General features: G+C 42.6%; 2 protein-coding genes across 6 annotated transcripts in view; one reads left to right on the plus strand and one right to left on the minus strand.

Annotated features, from left to right (window-relative positions):
* Positions 1 to 22,162, plus strand: part of RPL21 (ribosomal protein L21) — a 407,337-nt gene that overhangs the window by 334,541 nt on the left and 50,634 nt on the right. The window contains exon 1 of one of the 5 annotated variants that reach the window (XM_069969852.1): positions 5,003 to 5,013. The exons of the other annotated variants lie outside the window; for them this stretch is intronic. The gene's annotated coding sequence lies outside the window, so the exon portion shown is untranslated. Of the gene's footprint in view, positions 1 to 5,002; positions 5,014 to 22,162 lie in introns of those variants that run through there. 5 annotated transcript variants of the gene reach the window in all.
* The window catches only part of USP12 (ubiquitin specific peptidase 12), a 46,401-nt gene continuing 26,622 nt past the window's right edge, over positions 2,384 to 22,162 (minus strand). The window contains exons 3-9 of the mRNA XM_069969847.1: positions 18,967 to 19,180; positions 15,932 to 16,161; positions 13,214 to 13,290; positions 12,020 to 12,103; positions 10,784 to 10,981; positions 9,892 to 9,970; positions 2,384 to 7,283 (exon numbers count right to left, since the gene is read on the minus strand). Of these exons, the coding sequence (XP_069825948.1) occupies positions 7,182 to 7,283; positions 9,892 to 9,970; positions 10,784 to 10,981; positions 12,020 to 12,103; positions 13,214 to 13,290; positions 15,932 to 16,161; positions 18,967 to 19,180 (984 nt within the window). The 3' untranslated portion in view covers positions 2,384 to 7,181. The remainder of the gene's footprint in view (positions 7,284 to 9,891; positions 9,971 to 10,783; positions 10,982 to 12,019; positions 12,104 to 13,213; positions 13,291 to 15,931; positions 16,162 to 18,966; positions 19,181 to 22,162) is intronic.

Genomic DNA, 22,162 nt, shown 5'->3' on the forward strand with positions numbered 1-22,162 from the left:
TTTTAATCCACTCCTGGTTTTGGTTGCAATACTGACTGAAATATACGTAGTGTGAACCCAGCCCAACAGTGTTTAAGAATTGGGCCGAGTGTGCATTTTCTACCATTTTTCTACTTAGAAAAGAGGTAGAAAACCAGAAGCAGGTCTATTCAGGAGTTGTTTTTTGTATATGTCCTACTAATGATTATGGCGTCCCTCTAGACTGAGGATGGGGAACCTTCATCTCTCCAACTGTTGCAAAACTACAGTTTCCATCAAGCCTGGACAGCTAAACCTATGGCTGTACAGGCATGATGGGAACTGTACTTTTACAACAGCTGGAGGACCAAAGGTTCTCCATCCCAGCCCAAAAAACAACCAATCAAGCTCAAATCCAACGGCCCATCCTTTCCATCTATAAACATCTGCCATCAGCGGGGACTAGGAAGGACACCATATACATTAGAAGATTAGTCAGATAACTTTGCTGTATGTCCAGCCTAAAGGGGCACTTTTATTACAAAAAAACCCCAAAAACTTGTCATAGAGACATATGAAAAGTTTTGATTGGCCGGGGTCTGATTAATCAGATAGAATGAGCAGGAAGAAGTGCACACTTAGCACTTCACTTTCTTCCGACTATTTGTCACATGACTGAGGTGGTCTCGTAATACAAGTCTGCTCACAGACACAGAGCCGTGCATGTCTCTCTCCGCTCGTTCGATTGATCAGTCAGACCAGACTAATAAAAACTTTTGACCCGTCCTTAGGAAATGTAAAAAGTTTGTTTCAGATCTTTAGTGATGCCACATTAGTTTGGGCTACAGCCTTTGTTCTAGTGACATATCTATACAACATGTCCAAAGATGGCTAGAATTCAACGTAAAGAGTATCCGTCGCTAAAATTTACTTTCGACATGTCAGCAGGCACGTGAAAAGTTATTGATCCTACAGAGTCTGGTCACTGGAATCATACTGGGATGGGGATATATAGCTGGGAACAGCATGGCACCAGTACAATCCACTCCCTGGCCGCCTGCTCTGACCCTCAAAATAGTCTCATAGGGGGGAGATTTATCAAACATGGTGTAAAGTAAAACTGGCTCAGTTGCCCCTAGCAACCAATCAGATTCCACCTTTCATTTTCCAAAGAATCTGTGGGAAATGAAAGGTGGAATCTGATTGGTTGCTAGGGGCAACTGAGCCAGTTTCACTTTACATCATGTTTGATAAATCTCCCCATAGACAGAGCAGTATAGGAGATACGGCTGGGGAGTGAGTGCTGACTGCCACGGTCTCTCCCCGGCTATATCTCCTGATCCCACTGATATCAATAACTTTTGACATGTCTAAAAGTAAAATACAAATAAAACCCCAAAAACAAACTAAAGACAGTAGAAAAGCCAATATTTCTACCTGCTTTGAAAACTACATATGAAATGTTATCACTACTACTTGTAAATGAGATTGTCTCAGCCTTATGAGAGCTCCGAGATGTCAGGCTCAGCATTACTTGGCCTATAGGCTCCTTTATGTATTTTAGGGAATCATTGGCCCAGGTCCCCAGAAGGGGGCGCTACTTGAGCCAGTACAAGTGTTTCACGCTATGAGAATGATTAGCAGCAGTGATCGCTATTTACTATCTTATTACACCGACTTCACCGGGTCTCGCTCTATAGAATCATTTGTCTTTAGTTAATACGGCCTAAAAATCTCCAACAAGGCCGAATCATGATCTATGTACAACACAATCCTCAAAATAATCTATGGTATAAAGTCTTACCACGTTATGGAAAAAGGAATGGTAACGCAGGATATCAAAGCTGAACGCACAATGATTTAGCTGCAGATTCACCCACTTTTCCAGGCAAGCTACATTCAGACACGGTCAGACTATACACAAGGGTCATGAAGAAACAGGCAACAATCACAAAAAATAAAAATAAAATCTGATACTGTTCTAGTATGCCATAGTTGTACCACATAGCATTTACTTAAAGTGACACTGTCACCTCCTTTTTGCATTTTTGCATCTCTACACAGGTGTAAAGGGTAAATTTAGTGTTTTTCATACCTTATTTCATATCATTCGTCATGGTGTTTGTTCAAGTAAAAAGTGTCCTTTTATCAACTGCAGATTGTATTAAGTGGGCGTGGCCTCGTGGCATTCGCGCCACTTAGCAACGCCCACAACGGCATCATTGGACCCGCCCCCTCGCCGGCCATTGGAACAGGCTGGCCGAAAGGTCTAGACCCCACCCCCTTTACGTCGGCCAACCAATGGGCGTCATGGGGGCGGAATCAACAGTGCAGTTGTGGGCGGGGCTAAGTGGCGCTAATGCCGCAAGGCCACGCCCACTTAATACAATCTGCAGTTGATAAAAGGACACTTTTTACTTGAACAAACACCATGACGTATGAGGTATGAAAAACGCTAAATTTACCCTTTACACCTGTGTAGAGATGTCAGACTGCACAAAGGGGGTGACAGTGTCACTTTAAAGTAGCTATTCAGGGTTAGAGAGAGCCCGAAACAGCACCACTTACTTGGTATTACAGCTCAGCCTCATTCATTTACATGTGGCTAATCTGTAATACCACATACAGCCATTGGACAAGAGTGGCGCTGTTTCTGGAGAAAAAAAAAAAAAAGGATCAAAATAAAATTCTAACCCTGGATAACCACTTCAAACAGTACTTACAGTTACACAAAAAGAAAAATCACAACCCTGCTTTGGCAGCTATAAATTTACATTAGATGTAGTGCGGCCAGAAATATCTCCAATCTGCATATTTCATAGACTTTTTGCTTTTCTCTTGCTGTTTTTTTGTAAATTAATTTCTTCTATGTGATCTGAGTCTCTCTAGATTTTTTTTTCCCACTGAAAGACTAAACAAGAGACTGCAGCTGCATCCCCCTCCTCCCTGTTTACAATTTACTCTATTACCCTAGATGGATTTTCAGGTGACTAAACATTTCAGAGAACCCTGAAACAGGAATAGGGAAACTACAGACTGCTGGAAGGCAAGGAAGATGAAGCTTTCCCCTGATAGGGGCTATTACAAAGTATCATGTACTCACATATCCTATAGATTTATGCAACAGGTATGATTAACAGAAAACGTAAAACGTAAAAGTTTTGAAAAGTTTCAAGCTATTCTTTATGTGGTTGGTATAAAGTAATGATCTATGGAAACTAGCATGACCTGCATAATCATGCTCACAAGGCATGGTGTCATCTTGCGCCAGCATTTAACACAGTTGTTGGAACCTTAAAGCCTATCTCCGTTACTACACCGTCCCCCTAAGTCTCCACATCACTTATAAGACCTTACTTACTACTTACTTATAAGAACTTTGTTTCTGCACCTTACCAGTCTTCCCTTTCTTGTTTCTTCTTCCCCTAAAAGTTAATATTGCAGAACGATTTGCCCTTTTTAAATTAAAAACTAAATCCAAATTCTGTGCTGGGCAATTTATTTTTTTTTTTAAATAAGTGGTGTGGGCTACATGAAAAATAAAGCGATATAATACCCGGCCTGCCCCCCGCTGCCAGTGGTGAGTGCCGACATCCTCTTCTTTGCATGTTCCATTGGACGTTCTGTATGGTCAGGAATCAGCCGCTGAGTGCCCATTTCCTGTCCACAGTGAACATCACTGTAACTTGTAAATGAAGAGGACCACAGAGAAGACTAGGTGCTCAGGAAGTGGTGGAGGAGTGGGTTGGGTGAGCTGTATTTTCTGTGCAGCCCCTGCCATACATTAAAAAAGAAAAAAAAAAGTGGGTTATCCAGAATTAGACAAAGCAAAGCTACTTTCTTGCAAAAACAGCACTACCTTTGTCCTCAGGTTGTGTGTGGTATTACAAGTCCATTCACTTCAATAGAACTGACCTGCCAGACAAAATCCAAGAGGGGCGTGGTTTCTGAAAGAAAGCAGCCATGTTTTTTTTTAAAGCCTGGATAACCCTTTTAAAGGGATATCCCCATCTCATAAAAATGGCTTCCCCAGTCAGCTCCAGCCTATTTGTGGCTGCTGGAGGTGGTCAGAAAGCTGAAAGAGACGAAGAGTGGGCACAATACAATTTGTGTAACTCCTACTGACGTAAATGGGATTTGCACAAACTGCAGCCCCATGAGCTATGCTGTTAAAGTAACTCAAACAGCTACGTAACCGCCATTGTTGGTTAGGCCATTTACGCAACTCCCATTATAGTCAATGGATGTTATTTAAAGAAAATCTGTTTGTACATATGATTCCTATAACAGAAGATGGAAAAGGCGGGAAAAACATCCGTAGGGTTATGGCCATTCTTAGATAAGACCACCGCTAGAGCAATTGCCCAGGAGGTGTACCCATCATAGTAAGTGCGCAAAGGTTTGTGCACTGGGAGCTTACCCAGCCCCTCCTCTCAGCTTTAGCAGCCTCAGAACCAGATGCTACAGCTGTGGGCACTTAGCATGAAAGCTCCGCCTCCTGGACACTTGCCATAGCAATTCACAGGATACATACAAAGTTTTTCTCTATCATGCAACTTGTATGACCATAACCCCTTAGTATTTTCTCAGTCCTCTACCTGTCCTCTGTGTTAGGCAGTCAACAGTTTTCTGGACTCTAAGCTACCGACAGATTCCCTTTGAGACGACACAATAATAAAAAGTTGGATACTCACTGTAAAATTTCCCTGCAAAGTCTTCTGTTGCATTTCAGTAGTGGTCTCCTAAATGTACACAGCCAGCACAATAAGGGGGATTCAAAAGAAGAGGAATAATACCATCCCAGTATACGGTTACTGAAGGAGTCGGGCTTTCAGCACCACAGCCAAAGCGAACGTCAATTCCCAGCACGTAAGTCCATGGCTACGTATGACAGATGGGATTTAGTAACAGCTGATTCGATAAAGGCTGACAACTCTAACTTTGGTACGTAATTCAGCATAGAAACAGCATCTCACAATGAAAAAAAGTAATCGACTAGAGTAACCTAGAACATAGCACACTTATCAACATAGAAATCTATCTTTCCGCCATCTTTGTTACACATGAATCCCAAACCCATTGCATCTATGTATGAGAGTTACATATGTGTGTATACAGGCATACAGTATATGTCACATATACAGATATACACATACACAGTAAAATTCCTTATATTAAGCATCCGATATTTCTACTAATTTCTATATGCTAATAGTCTGATCTGGAGGGTCAGTACAAGTAGTCTGAGCATAGGAAACCAATCAGGAGATCCCACAGATATAATTTAGTGGCTTTTTATGTTAGAAATTTATTTTGTGCTGATCCACATCCAGAAAGGTAATCTTTCATAGGAGTCTGATACTGTCTTCTCTCAAATCTTTGTACCATCTCATTAGGGTGGGTTCACACTACAGAATCCGGATAAGTTCTGGCGGATTCAGTGGCTCAATTATTGTCAATGTCAATTCTTTCAGCAGACGGCGAAATCGGCTCGGCCATAGTATAGCGTCCATGGCACGGGAGGAGATGTGCGCCGCCACGAGCGGGTACAAGCGACAGAATCCGCCAGAAGGTATCCACGCAGATTCCATAGTGTGAGCCCACCCTTACTCTTCCTGGAAATAAAGGGTTAAAGCACTACTGTCAATGCAAAAACCATATGACATGCTCGATCTGACAGCAACGCTTCAAATGGCCATCTAAGTGCAACCGCTTCCAGTGTTAAAGGGGTTATTCAGGATTAGAAAAAGCACAGCTACTTTCGTGTAAAAACAGCACCACCTCTGTCTTCAGGTTGTGTGTGATATTACAATTCAGCTCCATTCATTTCAATGGAAATAAGTGCAAAACCCCCACCCAGACGGAGCGGTGTTGGTTCTGAAAGGAAGCAGCCATGTTTTCCTAATTTTGGATAACCCCTAAATAGAGTATCTCTCTAAACAAACATTCCCCAACCTGTGGCTGTACGACTCCCATGATGTTATCACAGCCTTTCTATCATGGTCTATAACGGTGTTCCCCAACTCTTATCATACCCTGAAGACTCTCTGCTTTCAGGGCATGATGGGTGTTGTACTTCTGCAACAGGTTGAAGAACATTCTCCTCTACAGTCTATCTATGGACACTGCCATAATGCTTTGTTGGAATGGTAACACTGTCAATGTATTTATGCATTTCCAGGAAGAGTAACGTCATAACGCAAGGCTCCATAATAAAAAAATAACAGCATTTACAGAAACAGGCATGTCAGAAAAGCTGATGGGTCCTATTTCTACAAGGAATTTTACTATGTATACATATATACTTGCTTTACTCCCTGTGATTTTGTATCTCTGCCATCCATTGACCAATAAATTAAACAAACAACAAATTTACATAAAATTTAGTGACTATATATTTTCCTCTAGAAAATAAGAAAACTGAATCCAACTGTAGGCGCCAAGTTCAACAATTGTGCGAAAATAAATTATCAATATTTCTGGCACCTCCACTGCTTCCCCCCCTAAAAAAAGTTGGAAAAGAGGGGGAAGGGGGGTGACAACACCCATTACTGATCCCAAGCTTATCCTCTGTACATACACTGTAAGCTTCTCCAGGCATTCAACCATATGACTCGGGTTCATCTCTACTGTCCTTTTAAAGAAAGGCAATTGCGGTTGCTGGGCGCAAATATATATAAATATATATCTATTTTTTATCATACAGCGTTTTTTTTTTTGTTTTTTTTTTACTTTTGCTTGTGGTGAAGAATGGACAGTGTGGAAATGCACAGGCTTCTGTTTGTGGTTTCAGGAACACTCCACGCATCTTATAGCTAGCTAAAATAATACGACAGACGAAAGGAACCAATGACTGGAAGTCCGATCCACCAATGGTGAAGACCATCTCTGTTCTGGTTGAGCAGTAGTAGTGATGGAACAGTATGGTGAGTGTGATTCCTGAGAGCAAATAAATCAATTCTCACGATATGAGTTTCTTTGTTTTCCTTGATCCGTGTTCTTTGCTTCGGCGTGTGCAAACTGCGCTAATGCCCCCCCTGAGCTCCCAGTACTCCATGGATTTTCTTGTCTGTAGCTTGAGATACATATATATGTAACCTATACACATATCTAGCCATATATGTGTATGTATATATACATATCTAGTTATCAGTGCTTTCTCCTTGTTCCAACTGTACAAAGAAGAAATGAGGCAGAATGTATGTCTTTGTCACAGTTCTCATTTAGTCACGAGACTGGTAGAAGAGGATATACCCAGATTCAGAGTTCTTAGAGATGTCTGATGTTAACCCGTAGAATTCTTCTATAGCTTGTGCATCAATTTTCTGCAGGAACAGAATGAATGGGAATTAAATGGATGACTATAAGAGGTAAGGAAACAAACATCTTCAATAAAAATAAATAAATAAAGAAATATAAATAAATAAATTTATATATATATATATATATATATATATATATATATATATATATATATGTGGTATTACAATTCAGCACCATGCATTTCAGTGCAACAGAGCTGCAAAACCTAGTGGGTGTTTCTGGAAGAACGTGGCCGTGTTTTTGAAATCCTGGATAACACCTTTGCCGTAATACATACATACATACATACATACATATGTATGTATTACGGCAAAGGTGTTATCCAGGATTTCAAAAACACGGCCACGTTCTTCCAGAAACACCACTAGGTTTTGCAGCTCTGTTGCACTGAAATGCATGGTGCTGAATTGTAATACCACACACAACCTGAGGACAGAGGTGGTGCTACTTTTGGAATAAAGTAGCTGTGCTTTTTCTAATCCTGGATAGCCCCTTTAACATTACCTATCTACTTTCCATAGTGTCAGATCTCCTGCATTTGTTATGAAAGTAGTGTGGACTGAATGTGGCGAATGTGCACCATTCTATTCATTATTTATGGAACTGCCATTTATACGCGTCCATCTTCAGTTGCTCTATAGACAATGAATCTAGTGACAACTCAACACTCCATTCAGAACAAGGACTCTGGGTCCCATTCTAAAGATCATCGGGAGTCCCGATCCATCTAGATACGTTGCTTTTAGAGAGAGCCATTGAACCATCACTGTAAAATTAGGAAGTTTCTAGGGCTGATCATGGTCATACTGGTTGAGCCATAGATTTCTTAGACACAGATATAACCAACAGGCAAATCCAAAAATATGACTGCAGTTTTTAGTTTTGCGGTCAACGCACCCAAGATGAGTAAAACACAACCATGCTCCGTTTCGTCCCAACCCAAATGATCTGCATATGATTTCCGGTGGCTGCAAAGTTGGATGCAGCCCTAGGGAGTCTAGGAAAACATGGATACAGCCTATGGCCTATGACTGTATCCATGTTTTCCAGGCAGCCAACGCTAATCAAATAGAGAGCATGTTCAAGGTTCACTCATCTGTAACGCCCCATACTAAGCATATAGTACAACAAAATGTACTGTGATACCTGCATATTAACCTATTGTCAATGGGACATATATACTATCCCCCTAACTATGAAATATATAACAGAAAGGACATAATGAAGGGGGCGCAGTCTGCTACTCCTAGGAGCCCTATACAGCACAGAACCCTCCAATTGAAATTCACTTACAGTGAAACTCTATTACAATCTATGTGGTTTCCACAATACAGAAACGAGTATTGTATGTGCGAATATAATTTCTGTTTCATTTGATGCTCCATTTCCCTTTGATAGCTTCAGGGTTTGAAGCTGACAATAAGATGATGATCTGTGGATACACCTGCAGAGCTGGACAATACTATAGTGAGTAACAAAGGATCCTTTAATGTTTTTCATTTGTATTGTCAAGCAGGAATGAAGCTTTTTCAGTAACTATTCACACTCCCTTAGCGGTATACATAAGTGGGATTTCCCAATGCATGACTGATAATATTGCATACACATTATCAATAGACTTACATGTTAAAAAAGGGAAACTAGCGTACCAGCAGGACAGGTCCCGACAGATGGAATAGCCACAGAGATTGCTGCCTGTCGATATATTCTAACTAGAAATGAGCAAATTTGCAGTACTAGCCCAAACTACTGTTCATAAAATTCAACCTACAGTATAACCCTACTGTGCTGATCCAGAGGCATCAATGTTTTCCAGGCAGTCCTTTGGCTGCATCCATCTTGACCGATGGGAGTCAAATGTCTATAGTTTGGGTTCCTGCCAACCCCAACTTAGGGTACTAATACACAGACCGATGGGGGCCTGATAATAACTGTTTACTGGGCCTATTACATGACCCGATAATCATTAACGATGTCCTTGCAGCCCTTGCTTAAACTTGCACTGTAGCTCCAGAGCAGCCTGTCTGAGCTGACAGGCCGCTGAGCCAATTACTGGCCGTAGCGGTCTCGGTCAGTGATTGGCTGAGCGGCCTGTCAGCTCAGACAGGCTGCTCTGGAGCTACACGGGACCCAGTGAGAAGATCACAAGAGGATGGATAGGTAATGTATAGAGTTTGAAAATCGTCAGCCGCGCACCACTATTGCACGTAGCGATGCGTGGTCGGCGCCCGACAATTATAGGTCCAAACCTATATCAACGACCAGCCGATGATCGTTGTGTTTATTACACGGAGCGATAATCGGCCGGATAGGGCTGATTATCGTTCCTTGTAATAGGGCCCTTACTGTAAGGCCCATACACAAGAATAGGTTCCAGCTGTACACAACAGATGTAAAAAGACTAGTATAAGGGAACTCACAATCTGATCTTTTCTTAAGAGGTTGTCCAAGAAAAAAGTACTTTTCCCCTGTCCACAGGATGGGTACAGAGGTCGGACCCCAGCAAACTCTTACTTTTTCCCTATCCCGTGGATAGGGGAGGTGTTCTTTAAACTTTCATCAATATGGAAAAAAAGAGAGAATGTCTTGTCAGTCCATGTAAAGCCTTACCTCTACAATGTCATCATCAAACAACAGCCAAAAGTCATGACTCTTCACTATTGCAATATAATGTCCTCTGTTTGGACCACTGGTAAAATGGAAAAAGAAACAATTAATGGAACAGTTTACTAATCACAAAATAGTATTTTATAGTTTCAGTAAAAATAAAAATGTGCGCTCTTTCAGTGTAAGAGGACCATATGGACTGATGTGGAATACACAATAGCAAATACTAGAATGCGCATACTTCCCACCCATCCCTTTATTATAGTGGTAAAGATGGTCTTCATATTTGTTTCCCCTACCATGCCGCATTAAATATGCTGGACACATGTCAAACGTTTTGATCGGTCATGGTCTGGGTGTTCAGACCCTGACGATTGTCAAAAAGAGCTGGAAGAAGTACTTGGCTAAAAGCTTCACTCTCTAGCTTGCTGCAGGAGATGTCACCATAAAGACTGTCTCCTGCAGAGAGATGGAGAAAGCAGAAATCGCAGAAGTGAAAAGCTTTGCTCAGTGCTCCTCCCGACTCTAATGATCGGTGGAAGACTCAACACTCAGACACCGCTAGGACACACAAAAAAAATTAAATAAATGTAAATGCAACAGGGCCAATGACCTTGATAGCTAAGAATACAAATACTCTTGAAGGGACTCTTGCACTGGTTCCTGCCACTTAGTAGATAGTTGGACCTATGTCCAGTCTCCCCCTTCCCAAAGGCTCCTACACCAACCTTATAGTCTGTCCCTATGGTATATACAACGTTAATGGTCGAATCTAAAGTTGAGGTAACAGACGGCAGTACATGCGTTGCTGAATGCAAATCTGGGGTTGTACAAAAACAGTTAACAAAAGGCATCTGAACCCTAACACGTCACAGTATCCACAATGTGCTCCTACCTCCCACAGTGGACAACCACAGCGACTAGGTCATACATTCTGTCTGGGTTGGTGGCATCTCCCGATGTGTTAAAAAGTCGAAGCTCTAAAGGAAAGACTACTCGGTATGAGAGCTTGGTGTATCGATGCAGCTGGTCCATGTATTTGAACCTCTTTAGGTGGAGAGCTAAAATCATAGGCAGCTTTTTTACTTTCATCCTGAAATTGACAAATGCAACATATTCAGATGATAAGTTCCCAGGTTCAACTTTAATTTTAAACTTCCGAGAGGCATCCACTTAAAAAAGGTTTTATTTTTTGCAATGATCTAGGGATGTTTCAACAATAAAGGGGTATTCTGCTCAGGTAAAATACATGCTGAATCTTCCCTCTCCTGGAAACTATCAATTCATTCTATACTTGTTATTATCTATTCAGTCTCCTTCCCCCAGTTCTGAGCTGTTGCTTTCTGCTGAAGACACAAAAATCTGTGTGTGAGCTTTTCTCTCCATCTCCCCCTCCTCCCTTCCAAGAGGGCTCATGTAAATAGTGTCCCTGGCCGCAGTCTCTGTACTCTGTGATCCTGGGAGGATTAATCACAGTGAGTTTGCCAGTAATTTGACCTCAGATAACCCTCTTAGCATTACAAAGTGGAAAAAAACATATTCAAGTCAACTGGTGTCAGAAAGTGCAAGAGATTTTTTTATTTACTTCTATAAAAAACAAACTCCTGTCTTCCAGTACTTATCAGCTGCTGAATGTCTTGCAGGAAGTGGTATATTCTTTCCAGTCTGACAAAATGCTCTCTGCTGCTACCTCTGTCCAGAGCAGTAGCAAATCCCTATAGAAAACCTCCCCTGCTTTCCAGACTGGAAAGAACACACCACTTCCTTCAGGACATACAGCAGCTGATAAGTACTGGAAGATTAAAGTTTTTTTAATAGAAGTAAATTACAAAACTTTGGCACCAGTTGAGATTTTTTTTTTAATTGCTGAACTACCCCTTTAAGGTAACGGTGCAACAGGAAAGGAACCCCTTTAACAGTTTCCCTATACTGTGAAGGTTCTTTATACTCATTATGAGGATATCTATAAAGAGTTGTGGACAAGGCACTGACAGGATCCTATGTAGATTAAAGGGACTGTAACTCTGCATCACAGAGAACAGAAAGTGCAGCAGACAACTGCAGAAAAATACTCAAACAGCTATAACATTACAGAAATGACACATTTTCCCTCTATTACTGAATACGTTACCTTTTATGTGCTTCCTGTTTACTGCGACATTCTTCACAGTAATATTTGTATTCACTACAAAGGGTCTCAGTGTTGCTAAAACCCCTAAATGCAGGAAAAAAAATTAATAAAAGTAAATACTCAAAACCAGAAATCATTACACCTATTCCCAAACCAAAATAGCATGTACCAGGGTGCACCTCTGCAACAAGCCCCCCCCCCCCCCAATCCTGTATACCTCCCTATTTCTTCTGTAGTTTCTGCCCCATACTTAATGCACACCCTCCCCAAGGTAGTCCCAATACTGTATACCTCCCTTCCTTCTCTGCAGTTAGGCCCCGCTATACTTTATGCATCCCCTCTTTGTGGTAACACCCCCCATTCTGTATACCTCCCTCCCCACCTCTGTAGTTCTTCCCTCTTACTGTATACATCCCCCTCTGCAGCAACATCCCCCATTCTGTATACCTCCCTCCCACTCTGTAGTTCTTCCCCCATACTGCATACATCCCCCCTCTGCAGTAACATCCCCCATTCTGTATACCTCCCTCCCGCTCTGTAGTTCTTCCCCCATTTACTGTATACATCCCCTCTCTGCAGTAAGGCCATCCGTACTTTATACTTTCCTCTCCCTCTGTAGTTGGCCCATGTACCCTCCGCTCTCCCATACTCAGTGTCTCCTACTATGCATCTTCTTACCCCTCCTGCAGCTTGTGTTGAGCAGGTGGGGGCGGAGCATAACAAGCCTGGCACTGATTGGCTGATGCTTAGCACCCGGTGTTAGGGATCTGGTCAGCTGACTATAACTAGGGCTTATTTTTGGAGTAGGGCTTATATTGCAAGGCTTCCCCAAAAAGCCTGTACGGTCTTATTTTCAGGGTAGGTCTTATTTCCGGAGAAACACGGTAGGAATGGCAACCATAACAATAAGGAACGGAAAGAGCTGGAAGATTCCTTGTTGTTATGAAGAGTCAGAACCTGATAGATGGAGACTTATACAGAGATGTACTCTATGTACAACACTAGACGTTACTACATAATAGACAGGAATGCGTCAAGCACATTACCCGGTCTATTTACAGCACAGAGAAGAGAAATCATAGAGATCATGGACGTGAGAAGACGACGGCAGACAAGAAGAGGGACGGAAAGCTGTCTTATGGCAGCGACAATAGACTGGGATGAACAATGGATGCTGAGCTGCAGGACGCTTACCTTAAACAGTGTGTGATCGATGTATTTTGTTCAACATCTACAGAAAGATCTAAAAAATCTTCATCTTTACTGCTTATCTGCAGAGGAGGAAGACAAGAATGAGACAATAAGCTTCTATGTCACAAAACAGCTGCCCAACCACCAGTTCTGATGCTACAGTCATCCCAGAGGGTCACTGCTTACAAGCTGCCAGCACATGAGTGCTCTCCGCGGGCACATGGCGGCCATTGTTCTGGCATCACCACTCAGTATACCGTGTGGCCAGTGACTGTCAGCAGGGTAGACTCCATGAGCTTCAGACAACTCTTCTTCTAAATCAGGGATGGGGAACCTTTAGCTCTCCAGCTACAATTCCCATCATGCCTGGACAGCCAAAACTAAAGCTTTGACTGTCCAGGCATGATGGGAATTGTGGTTTTACAAAAGCTGGAGGGCCGAAGGTTCCCCATTGACAGATCTCTAAGTATGCACACCTATTGACAGCTGTCAATCACTGTCCCTGTTTATAAGAGACATTGCTAAATGGGTTATTTTTAGGGTATGGCCGGGGAAGGGGTTAACATAGAGGGCGCCGGTCACTTACCTCCCCATTTCCAGCGCCGGATTGCGGAGCCCTGTTCTTCCATCCCGCGGCCGCTTCCTGGTCTGAGCTGCGGCTTGAGACGCAAGGCAGCTCAGCCATTCAGCGGTTGTTGCGGAGTCCCGCCTTGGCTGCTAAATAGGTGAGCTGCCTCGAGACGTCACGTCTCAAGCCGCAGCTCAGACCAGGAAGTGGCCGGAAGAATCCGGGACCCGGCGTTGGTACCGGGGAGGTAAGTGACCGACGGCCTCTATGTCCACCCCCTTCCCCGGTCATACCCTGAAAATAACCCAAGCCCGGAGTACCTCTTTAAAGGAGACCTGTCACCCCCCGTGCCGGGGTGACAGGGTCCCAACCCCCAGCTAGGTCCCCTTATACTGACCTCATCTCGCCGAGTCCCACTCCCGGGGCGGAGATATCTTGGTCAGAGGCCGGTGCACGGGCTGTGGAGATAGGTTCCGACGTCCATAGAGAATGAATCAAGCCATGCGCACGCTGCAGAGATGAGTCCGGCTCCATTCATTCTCTATGGACGCCAGACCTATCTCCACAGCGCGTGCGCCGGCTTCTGACCAGGATATCTCCGTCCCGCGACCGACTCCGGGACTCACCGAAATCAGCTCAGAATCCACTAAAATGGTCTTTGGCATCCCATTTTGTTTTATGAAAATTCGCACAGTAGTCTATACAGTACAGACCTTACAATCTTACTTATCAGCTGCTGTATGTCCCGCAGGAAGTGGTGCATTCTTTCCAGTCTGGAGAGCAGGAGAGGTTTTCTATTGGGATTTGCTGCTGCTCTGGACAGTACCTGACATGGACAGAGGTGGCAGCAGAGAGCACTGTGTCAGACTGGAAAGAATACACCACTTCCTACAGCACATACAGCAACTGAGACTTGAGATTTTTTTTAAAAAAGAATTCATTTACATGTCATTTACATGTCTATGACAGTCAACCAATATACCCAGTTTAGACCAGAACAGACACAGCCTCAGTGCAGATGGTATGACCAATGTGTACAATGGCTTTATGTTCCACATGGCTGGCATGATGGTGGATTTACTGCCAATGACTGAAATGGATATTTGAAGCCAGGAAATTGTAAGCTATTAATCCTGACGTGGACACAACTAACAAGGCTGGGCCTGCCAGACAGAGCTGACGAAAAACAACAATGACGTATATAGTAAACTGCATTTTTAAGAATAGATTTGCAATTCCTTAAAAGGGAATGTGTCTCCTAAATATTGTTTTACTGATTAGAGTCATACACAAAAAATAGTTCCTTTATTCTAATCTTTTCCTATTGTATGATTGTGATTTTTATTTTCCAATTTGTACATTGTTATGGGGGCTGCCATATTGCCTGGGCTGTTCTTAACAGCATTTAGTGACATGCTTTACAGCAAGCCTCATGGACATAGACTGCAACATACAGACTTTGTCCCCTTGAGATAAATGTAAAACATTACTGAGCGCGTTGGAACCTTTAAAAAAGGTAATTCCACAGGGAGCTGCTATTGTCTCGTCTACCTACTAGTGTCACAAATGACGCTGCAATGATGTACAGATCACTTTACAGCAGCCTCCTCTTATCACTACAGACACAACGGGAAGTATCAGCTTAGTTTTAGCCCTAGCTGTGAGAATGAAAAATAAAAGATTTCAGGATTATTTTATAATATATAGAAAAAGGAAAATTAGGAAAAAAAAGTCATAATTTAAAAAAAAAATAAATAAATAAAAAAAAAAAAAAAAATATATATATATATATATATATATATATATATATATATGTTTAACATAAAAAACATTATTTAAAAAATAAGTCATTTTCTGATGACACATTCCCTTTAAAGGTATTATCCAGGCTAAAAAAACAGGATAGACGGCATAATCAAACACCTCTTTGACTACAGGGAAATGGTAACGCCCACTTGTCAACCTTTTTTTTTATAAATATTTAGGAAGATCAGCACATGGCAGAGCTATAGGATGTTTCAGACTTGTTATTTCATAGGACATACAAGTATTTACTAGAACAGACAGGTCAGGAGAGATGACAAGGCCCCTTTAAACATAATCTCCATAGGTTTACCGCAGAAACATAAGACATATAAAATAAGACCCCTCACCGTCTCACACGTAAGACATCTGGTTTCATTAGTTAACGTTCCCTGAAAGATCTCGTGTACCCAGGTGGGGTCCGGTGTGCTGTTATTGTTCTCATTGTCAATGTTTCCATTAGGTATGCGGCCATTTTGTTTCTCCTGCTTCCGCTCCTCTTGTAATATATCGGCTATGGTGTTGAGCAGGTAGTTTAGGAATTCATGAGCATCCTGTTGCATGTAGTTGTCAAAAAGTTCTAAGGGAAAAAAAAATGGGGCTTATAACGGAGATACATCTTATACAATACTAAAGGGTTGTGTAAAACCAGAAACTGCACCACCCCTGGGCTGGACGTGGCATCGCTGGCAAGCAGATTTTCTTGAATAAAGCTGCAATCCTTTGGATAACCCATGGACAAATGCAGTGCTGTTTCTTTAAAGAGACTCTGTCAGTAGGTTTAGGCTGTCCTATCTCAGGGTTACAAACTAGTGACAGAGAACATAGTAACATAGTTAAATAAGGCAAGAGTCCATCAGGTTCAACCTAGGCAAACCCTACTGAACAGAAAGATGTATCACTTCCATTGTTCTGTGCAGCTGATTCGGAGACATCCTCCTGAATAACATGGACAATAAGTAGTCCTCTCCATTATGTGCATGAGCCCAGTAGTCCTCGATATTCATGAGAAGCAGAAAACTCCGCCCACCAGCTGCTGATTGGCACTTATCTATCTATGCTGCGTATAGGCAGTCAACTGTCAATCAGCAGCTGGAGGACAGGGGGAGGGGTGTGGCAAGAATCCTATTCTCCTGCATATTAGGAGAACAGAATTATACAAGTAATACACCAATCAGTTCATAATTTCTGTCAATAGTTTATGCTGCCCTCATTTAAGTCGGCATGAACCTAGTGACAGATTCCCTTCAAAAGTATTTATTGTTTTTTTTCAACAGTTCGGCCCCCTCTTCCGATCAGCTGCACTCACTGGAGCTCTGCAGCCTCTTTATACTGACATTCATTCAAATGTGGCGACGCTCTGTACTGCACCTCAAGTATACCCAGCCCTGTTCACTTTAGTAATCTGGGCAAATTTTGATCTTTTTAGTGCTAAAAAATATTCAGCTTTTACAGTACATTTGATGGATAAATGATAAGTCCATGGGAACACAGATTTATATGTACCAAATTGGGTCAGCATAAACATTAGTTATGTATAGCATAATCTCATCCCATTGAAGAAAGTGCTGACAATACTTCTCAGCATAGCGAAGAAATGCTGGACGGATGAAGAGATCACAAAGAGTACTGCCAGTACTTTCTCTATCTCAGACCTCACAGTGTGGCACCTGAGGGTATCAGCTCTTACCAACCATGGCATTGAGTCAGTTTTAAAACATAATTCAATGCAATCTGGGCACAGCAGGGAAAATCTTATATTATTATAACACTGGGAGCTGCAATGTGCATTGAGCCTCTGCGGAGGTGAACAGATGTGCACGACACAAAAGCACAGGCAGCTACGATTACAGCGATAATCATCACCCTAGGTTCAGCAAAAAATAAAATAAAATAAATTCCGCTTACACCGGCAGTATTAGTATGTACAAGGGAAAGTATTACAGCTTCATCTGCCCACTGCAAACAGAACTATGGAAAAAGCTAAGAGAAGGTCAAAAAATAAGGGCGTCAGTGTGAGAATAAAACATCCACAGTAGCCACTTTCTTCTAGAACCTTCCCCACTCCTGTCCTCAGTTTGGATGTGGGTTTTGCAGCTTAGTTCCATTAAAGTGAATGGAGCTGAATTGAAAAACCACACACAACCTGAGGACAGGGGTGGTGTTTTTGCAGGAAAATAGCTTTGTGTTTTCTTATTCTAAAAAAAAAACCTTTAAGCATGCCATATAGATTACAGCCCGGTATGCTGCCCTCTGTAAATATTATGTCAGATAAACATACTCACTTCATAGGAAGAGTAAAATAAGTTGGCTGCAACTGAGAAAAACAAAGAGGGCACAGTGAAATCAAACTGCTTAGGAGTTACTTATAAGGCGGTTCCTTGAAGGGATTTACTTTGCCATACACTGACAGCTTATCCATAAAATAGGAAATGTGTCTAATGAGGCTCCGGATCCCCCAGTGTTCAACACATGGGGCAAAGCGGGCAATCACGGCACTATACTACATCACTACTATGTGGCTAAAAACAAGTTTTATTCCTGTGGCACACAAGGTATGGAGTCAATGAGGAAGGGCCCACAGCATCCAGGCCCTAGGCCTGCAGCGCCTCTGTCCTCATCTCTCTCCTTTTTTGGCACGCCCTTTGGCTGGTTGAGGTGGTGAGAGAGGAGCTGCAGGCCTAGGGCACAGATGCTCTAGGCCCCGCCTCATTGACTCCTCACATAATAGGAATAAAACTTGTTCTTAGCCAAAATACTGGCCCCACAAGAAAGGCCAATCCCCAGACTGGACATGGCATGATGGAGCGTACAAAACGGTACCAGCGGTTTGAAGGTGGGTGGTAGCCAGTACAGACTCACTTAAAAGGGTACCTGTCATTGTGTCAAAAGTTATTGATCACAGCGGGTGTTACTGTGAGACCCACTGCGATCGGGAGAGATAGCTGTGCAGAGAGCACGACAGCAGTGTCATTCACTCCCCAGCAGTATCTCTATAAGGCCCCGTTCCCACTGAGCAAAACAAGCGGAATTGTCCGCCGCGGAATGCCGTTAGCCTCCCGCTCATAATGGGAGTCTATGGGAGGTGCGCGCTCCTGCTCTGTCCGCGCTGAAGAATGAACATGTTCATTCTTCAGCGCGGACAGGGCAGGAGCGCGCGCCTCCCATAGACTCCCATTATGAGCGGGAGGCTAACGGCATTCCGCGGCGGACGATTCCGCCAGTTTTGCTCAGTGGGAACGGGGCCTAACAGCCAACTAAGACAATGTAAGTCTAAGAGGCTACATTGTTCGAAATAGTGGCTGGCCGGGGAGTGGATTGCGTTGCTTTATATCCTGATCATAGCGAGTCTTAGCAGTGATATTTGACATGTAGAAATAGTTACCATTTTCTTTCCGTAACCGGGTGATGAACTTCTTTGGAGGAATGACTCCAACTTTCTTCTTTTGCGTAGCTATGCTGTGGAAGAGGTCGGATAAGCAGGTAAGAAGATTCTCCTTCTTTCTGGGTTGGCTTTTGTAGGCGAGAACTTTTTCTCGAAAAGGGCGGCAAAAATAAAGTGCCTGCAGGACAGAGTTGCAGTAGCAGGTATTCCCGAACTAAGAATGTAATAGAAAAAACACAGGTATTACTTCACGTTACTTTTTTCTGGCCAAAGTCAGAGAGTGAAGTCCATTTAAAGCAGGTGAGCGCTGGTTCAGCCACAGATTGTGCTGCTCCACCATACATAAAGGGTTTTTGCTGTCTTAGGGTGCGTTCACACGTACAGAATCTGCAGCAGATCCCATGGCCCAGATTTGAATCTGCAGCAGATCCTGTACGCGTGAACGCACCCTAAAAGTGCATATCTTTACAATGTTCTGAACGTTACATAGCTTTGCTAATACTGTGTATTGTTTTTCTTCTCCTTTTTCATACGTAGCTAAAAATAAAAATAAAAAAATGATACTTACCTGCCCCAGTCCCCCACAGCTCCCAGTGCGGTGACTTCTGGTCCTCCACTGCTCAATCATCTCAACCTGTCCCACCATCCAATCACTGGCTGCAGAGGTGTCCTGTCTTGGCCAGTAATTGGTTGAATGGGCAGATTCTTTAAATTAGCTGTATGCAGGGGAGCTGCAGGATACCAGCGTAGGTATATATAATTTTTTCTTTTTAACTGGAAAAAAATTGAAATGCTGGAATATCCCTTTAATGAAAATGGAAAATGGAATGACAGCTCAAATAAAGAGCAGCAATTGTGATTTCAATGTGATGTAGTGCAGGATAAAAAGGATTACACATACAGCAGTAAATAGAGCTGTTTTGTTCTGCCACTGAAGCAATGACAATCTGAAAGTGTAATGGCAGCATCTATGTGAAAAAAAGAATGGGCACGTTTACACACACACCACCGCAGTAGTCGTCATAGTCTAGGGGCAACAACTTCATGGAGTTCTCATATTCAATAGAAATAGAATTAAAAATGTTAAATTAAAAAAAACAAAAAAAAACAGCTGTACTGTACTGTGGCATAGGCAAATGGGGCAGTGTTGCAATTCCTATGCTTATGGGCTTATGATCAGGAATAGAGAGCAGGTGCAAGACAAAGGGGAAGTAGTGATTAGTACTAGAGATGAGCATGCTGCATTCAAATATCGGTGGCTGAAGAAGTTGTATGCAGCCCTAGGGAGTCAAGGAAACATGAATACACCCTATGGCTTCAAGGACTAAAGCCCCTATTCCATGAGCCGATTAGAGAACCAAACGAGCGCTTTCACTGCTGCCGCTATTCCACACGGATGCAGCGAGCGGGTGAGTCCGGGGAGGGCCGGGGGGAGCTGCGGGGGGGCTGCCCGGGTGATCGGTAGATCGTCCGGGCAGCCCATAGCATACAGCAGAGTCGGCTGCCACCGCTCCTATTCCACGGGGTGACGGCAGCAGATCGTTGCTGTATCAGTCGTTTGATTTTCAACATGTTGAAAAACAAATGACTGCAATGATCAGCTGATGACGTCGGCTGATTGTTGCCTTCTATTCCACAGGACGATTATCGTCCGTAACGGCCAAATATGGCCAATAATCGTCCTGTGGAATAGGGCCTTAAGGAATGCCGGCGATATCAGATGACATCCAGCTGTCAGGCTGTTCTAGCAGCATTCCTTATATACAGCACATCAGCAGCTGCAACTGGCGGAATTTGGAGATATAAAGTTTATTACCTGGGAGCTCTGTCATCACTTGGGGAGTCGGTTATGTATTCCAGCACAATGTCGTTTTTACAAGGAGGGTTTTTTTGTGTTTTGTTCTTATTTCAGATGAAACCTGGGAGAGCCAGCAGACAGATCCCTCTCCTATTTCTGGGACGTCTGCTATTTTTGAAGCGTTATATAAAGTTACAGAATGGCTATATATAGCTGCAGAAGCATTTGTGTGGTTTAATAAAAGCTTATGTAAAATATCAGTGGCCGAGGCTATAATTTGCACCATAAAGCTATGTCCCCATGCAGTATTTTTGCTCAGTATTTTGCAACCAAAACCAGGATTAGATTGAAAATACTGAAAAGTGAAATGTGTGTGTGTGTGTGTGTGTGTGTATTATGTTCACACACTGTTGAAATTGAGTGGACGGCTGCCATTTAATGGCAAATAATTACAGTTATTTTAAAACAACGGCCGTTATTTACCATTAGATGATGGCCATCCACTCAATTTCAACAGTGTGTGAACATAGCCTGTGTTTTTAATTGACTCCTGGTTGCAAATATGGAGCAAAAATACTGTGTGGGAACATAGCTCATAATAATATCTCAATAAAACTTACTGGGATACCAATTTCACAATTCCCACAATAATAACACTAAGGAATCACTAACAAAAAGGATCAATATGGCTGCCTATTCAGAAAACTGGATATTTACATCAACTCTTATTTCTGCAGGTGGGGTGTTGCTCTAAGCCAGAGAGTCATAGTCTGAAATAATTTTGGGGTCTGGTTTGGATTAAAGGTGTTACCAAATCTAGTGTCTACACATTATGGACTGCATACACCAGCAGGAAAAATCCTATAGCATATCTGCACCTATACCTGTGCATTTGGTTAAAAGTTTCCATTGTAAATTTTGGTTGAAAAAAATCTGCAGCCTTTAAACCAGGGTGACATGGGTTGCTTAATGAAAATATTGGTGTGATGTGTCTGCGACTTAGGGTACTATTACATGGCTCGATAACTGTAAACGAGCACCGATCTAGCAGATTTACTGGGCCTATTACACGGCCCGATAATCGTTTAATGAGGGCTGCATGGACATCGTTACCGATGTCCTTGCAGCCCTTGCTTAGGCTATGTTCACACTACGTATATTTGAGGCTGTATTTGGTCCTCAAGTCAGATCCTCATAGCAACCAAAACCAGGAGTGGATTAAAAACACAGAAAGGATCTGTTCACATAATGTTGTAATTGAGTGGATGGCCGTCATTTAATGGCAAATATTTGCTGTTATTTTAAAACAACGGCTGTTATATTGAAATAATGGCCGTTATTTACCGTTATATGACGGCCATCCACTCAGTTTCAACATTGTGTGGACAGATCCTTTCT

The sequence above is a fragment of the Dendropsophus ebraccatus genome, chromosome 5 (assembly GCF_027789765.1).
Source record: "Dendropsophus ebraccatus isolate aDenEbr1 chromosome 5, aDenEbr1.pat, whole genome shotgun sequence".
NCBI classification, from domain to species: Eukaryota; Metazoa; Chordata; class Amphibia; order Anura; family Hylidae; genus Dendropsophus; species Dendropsophus ebraccatus.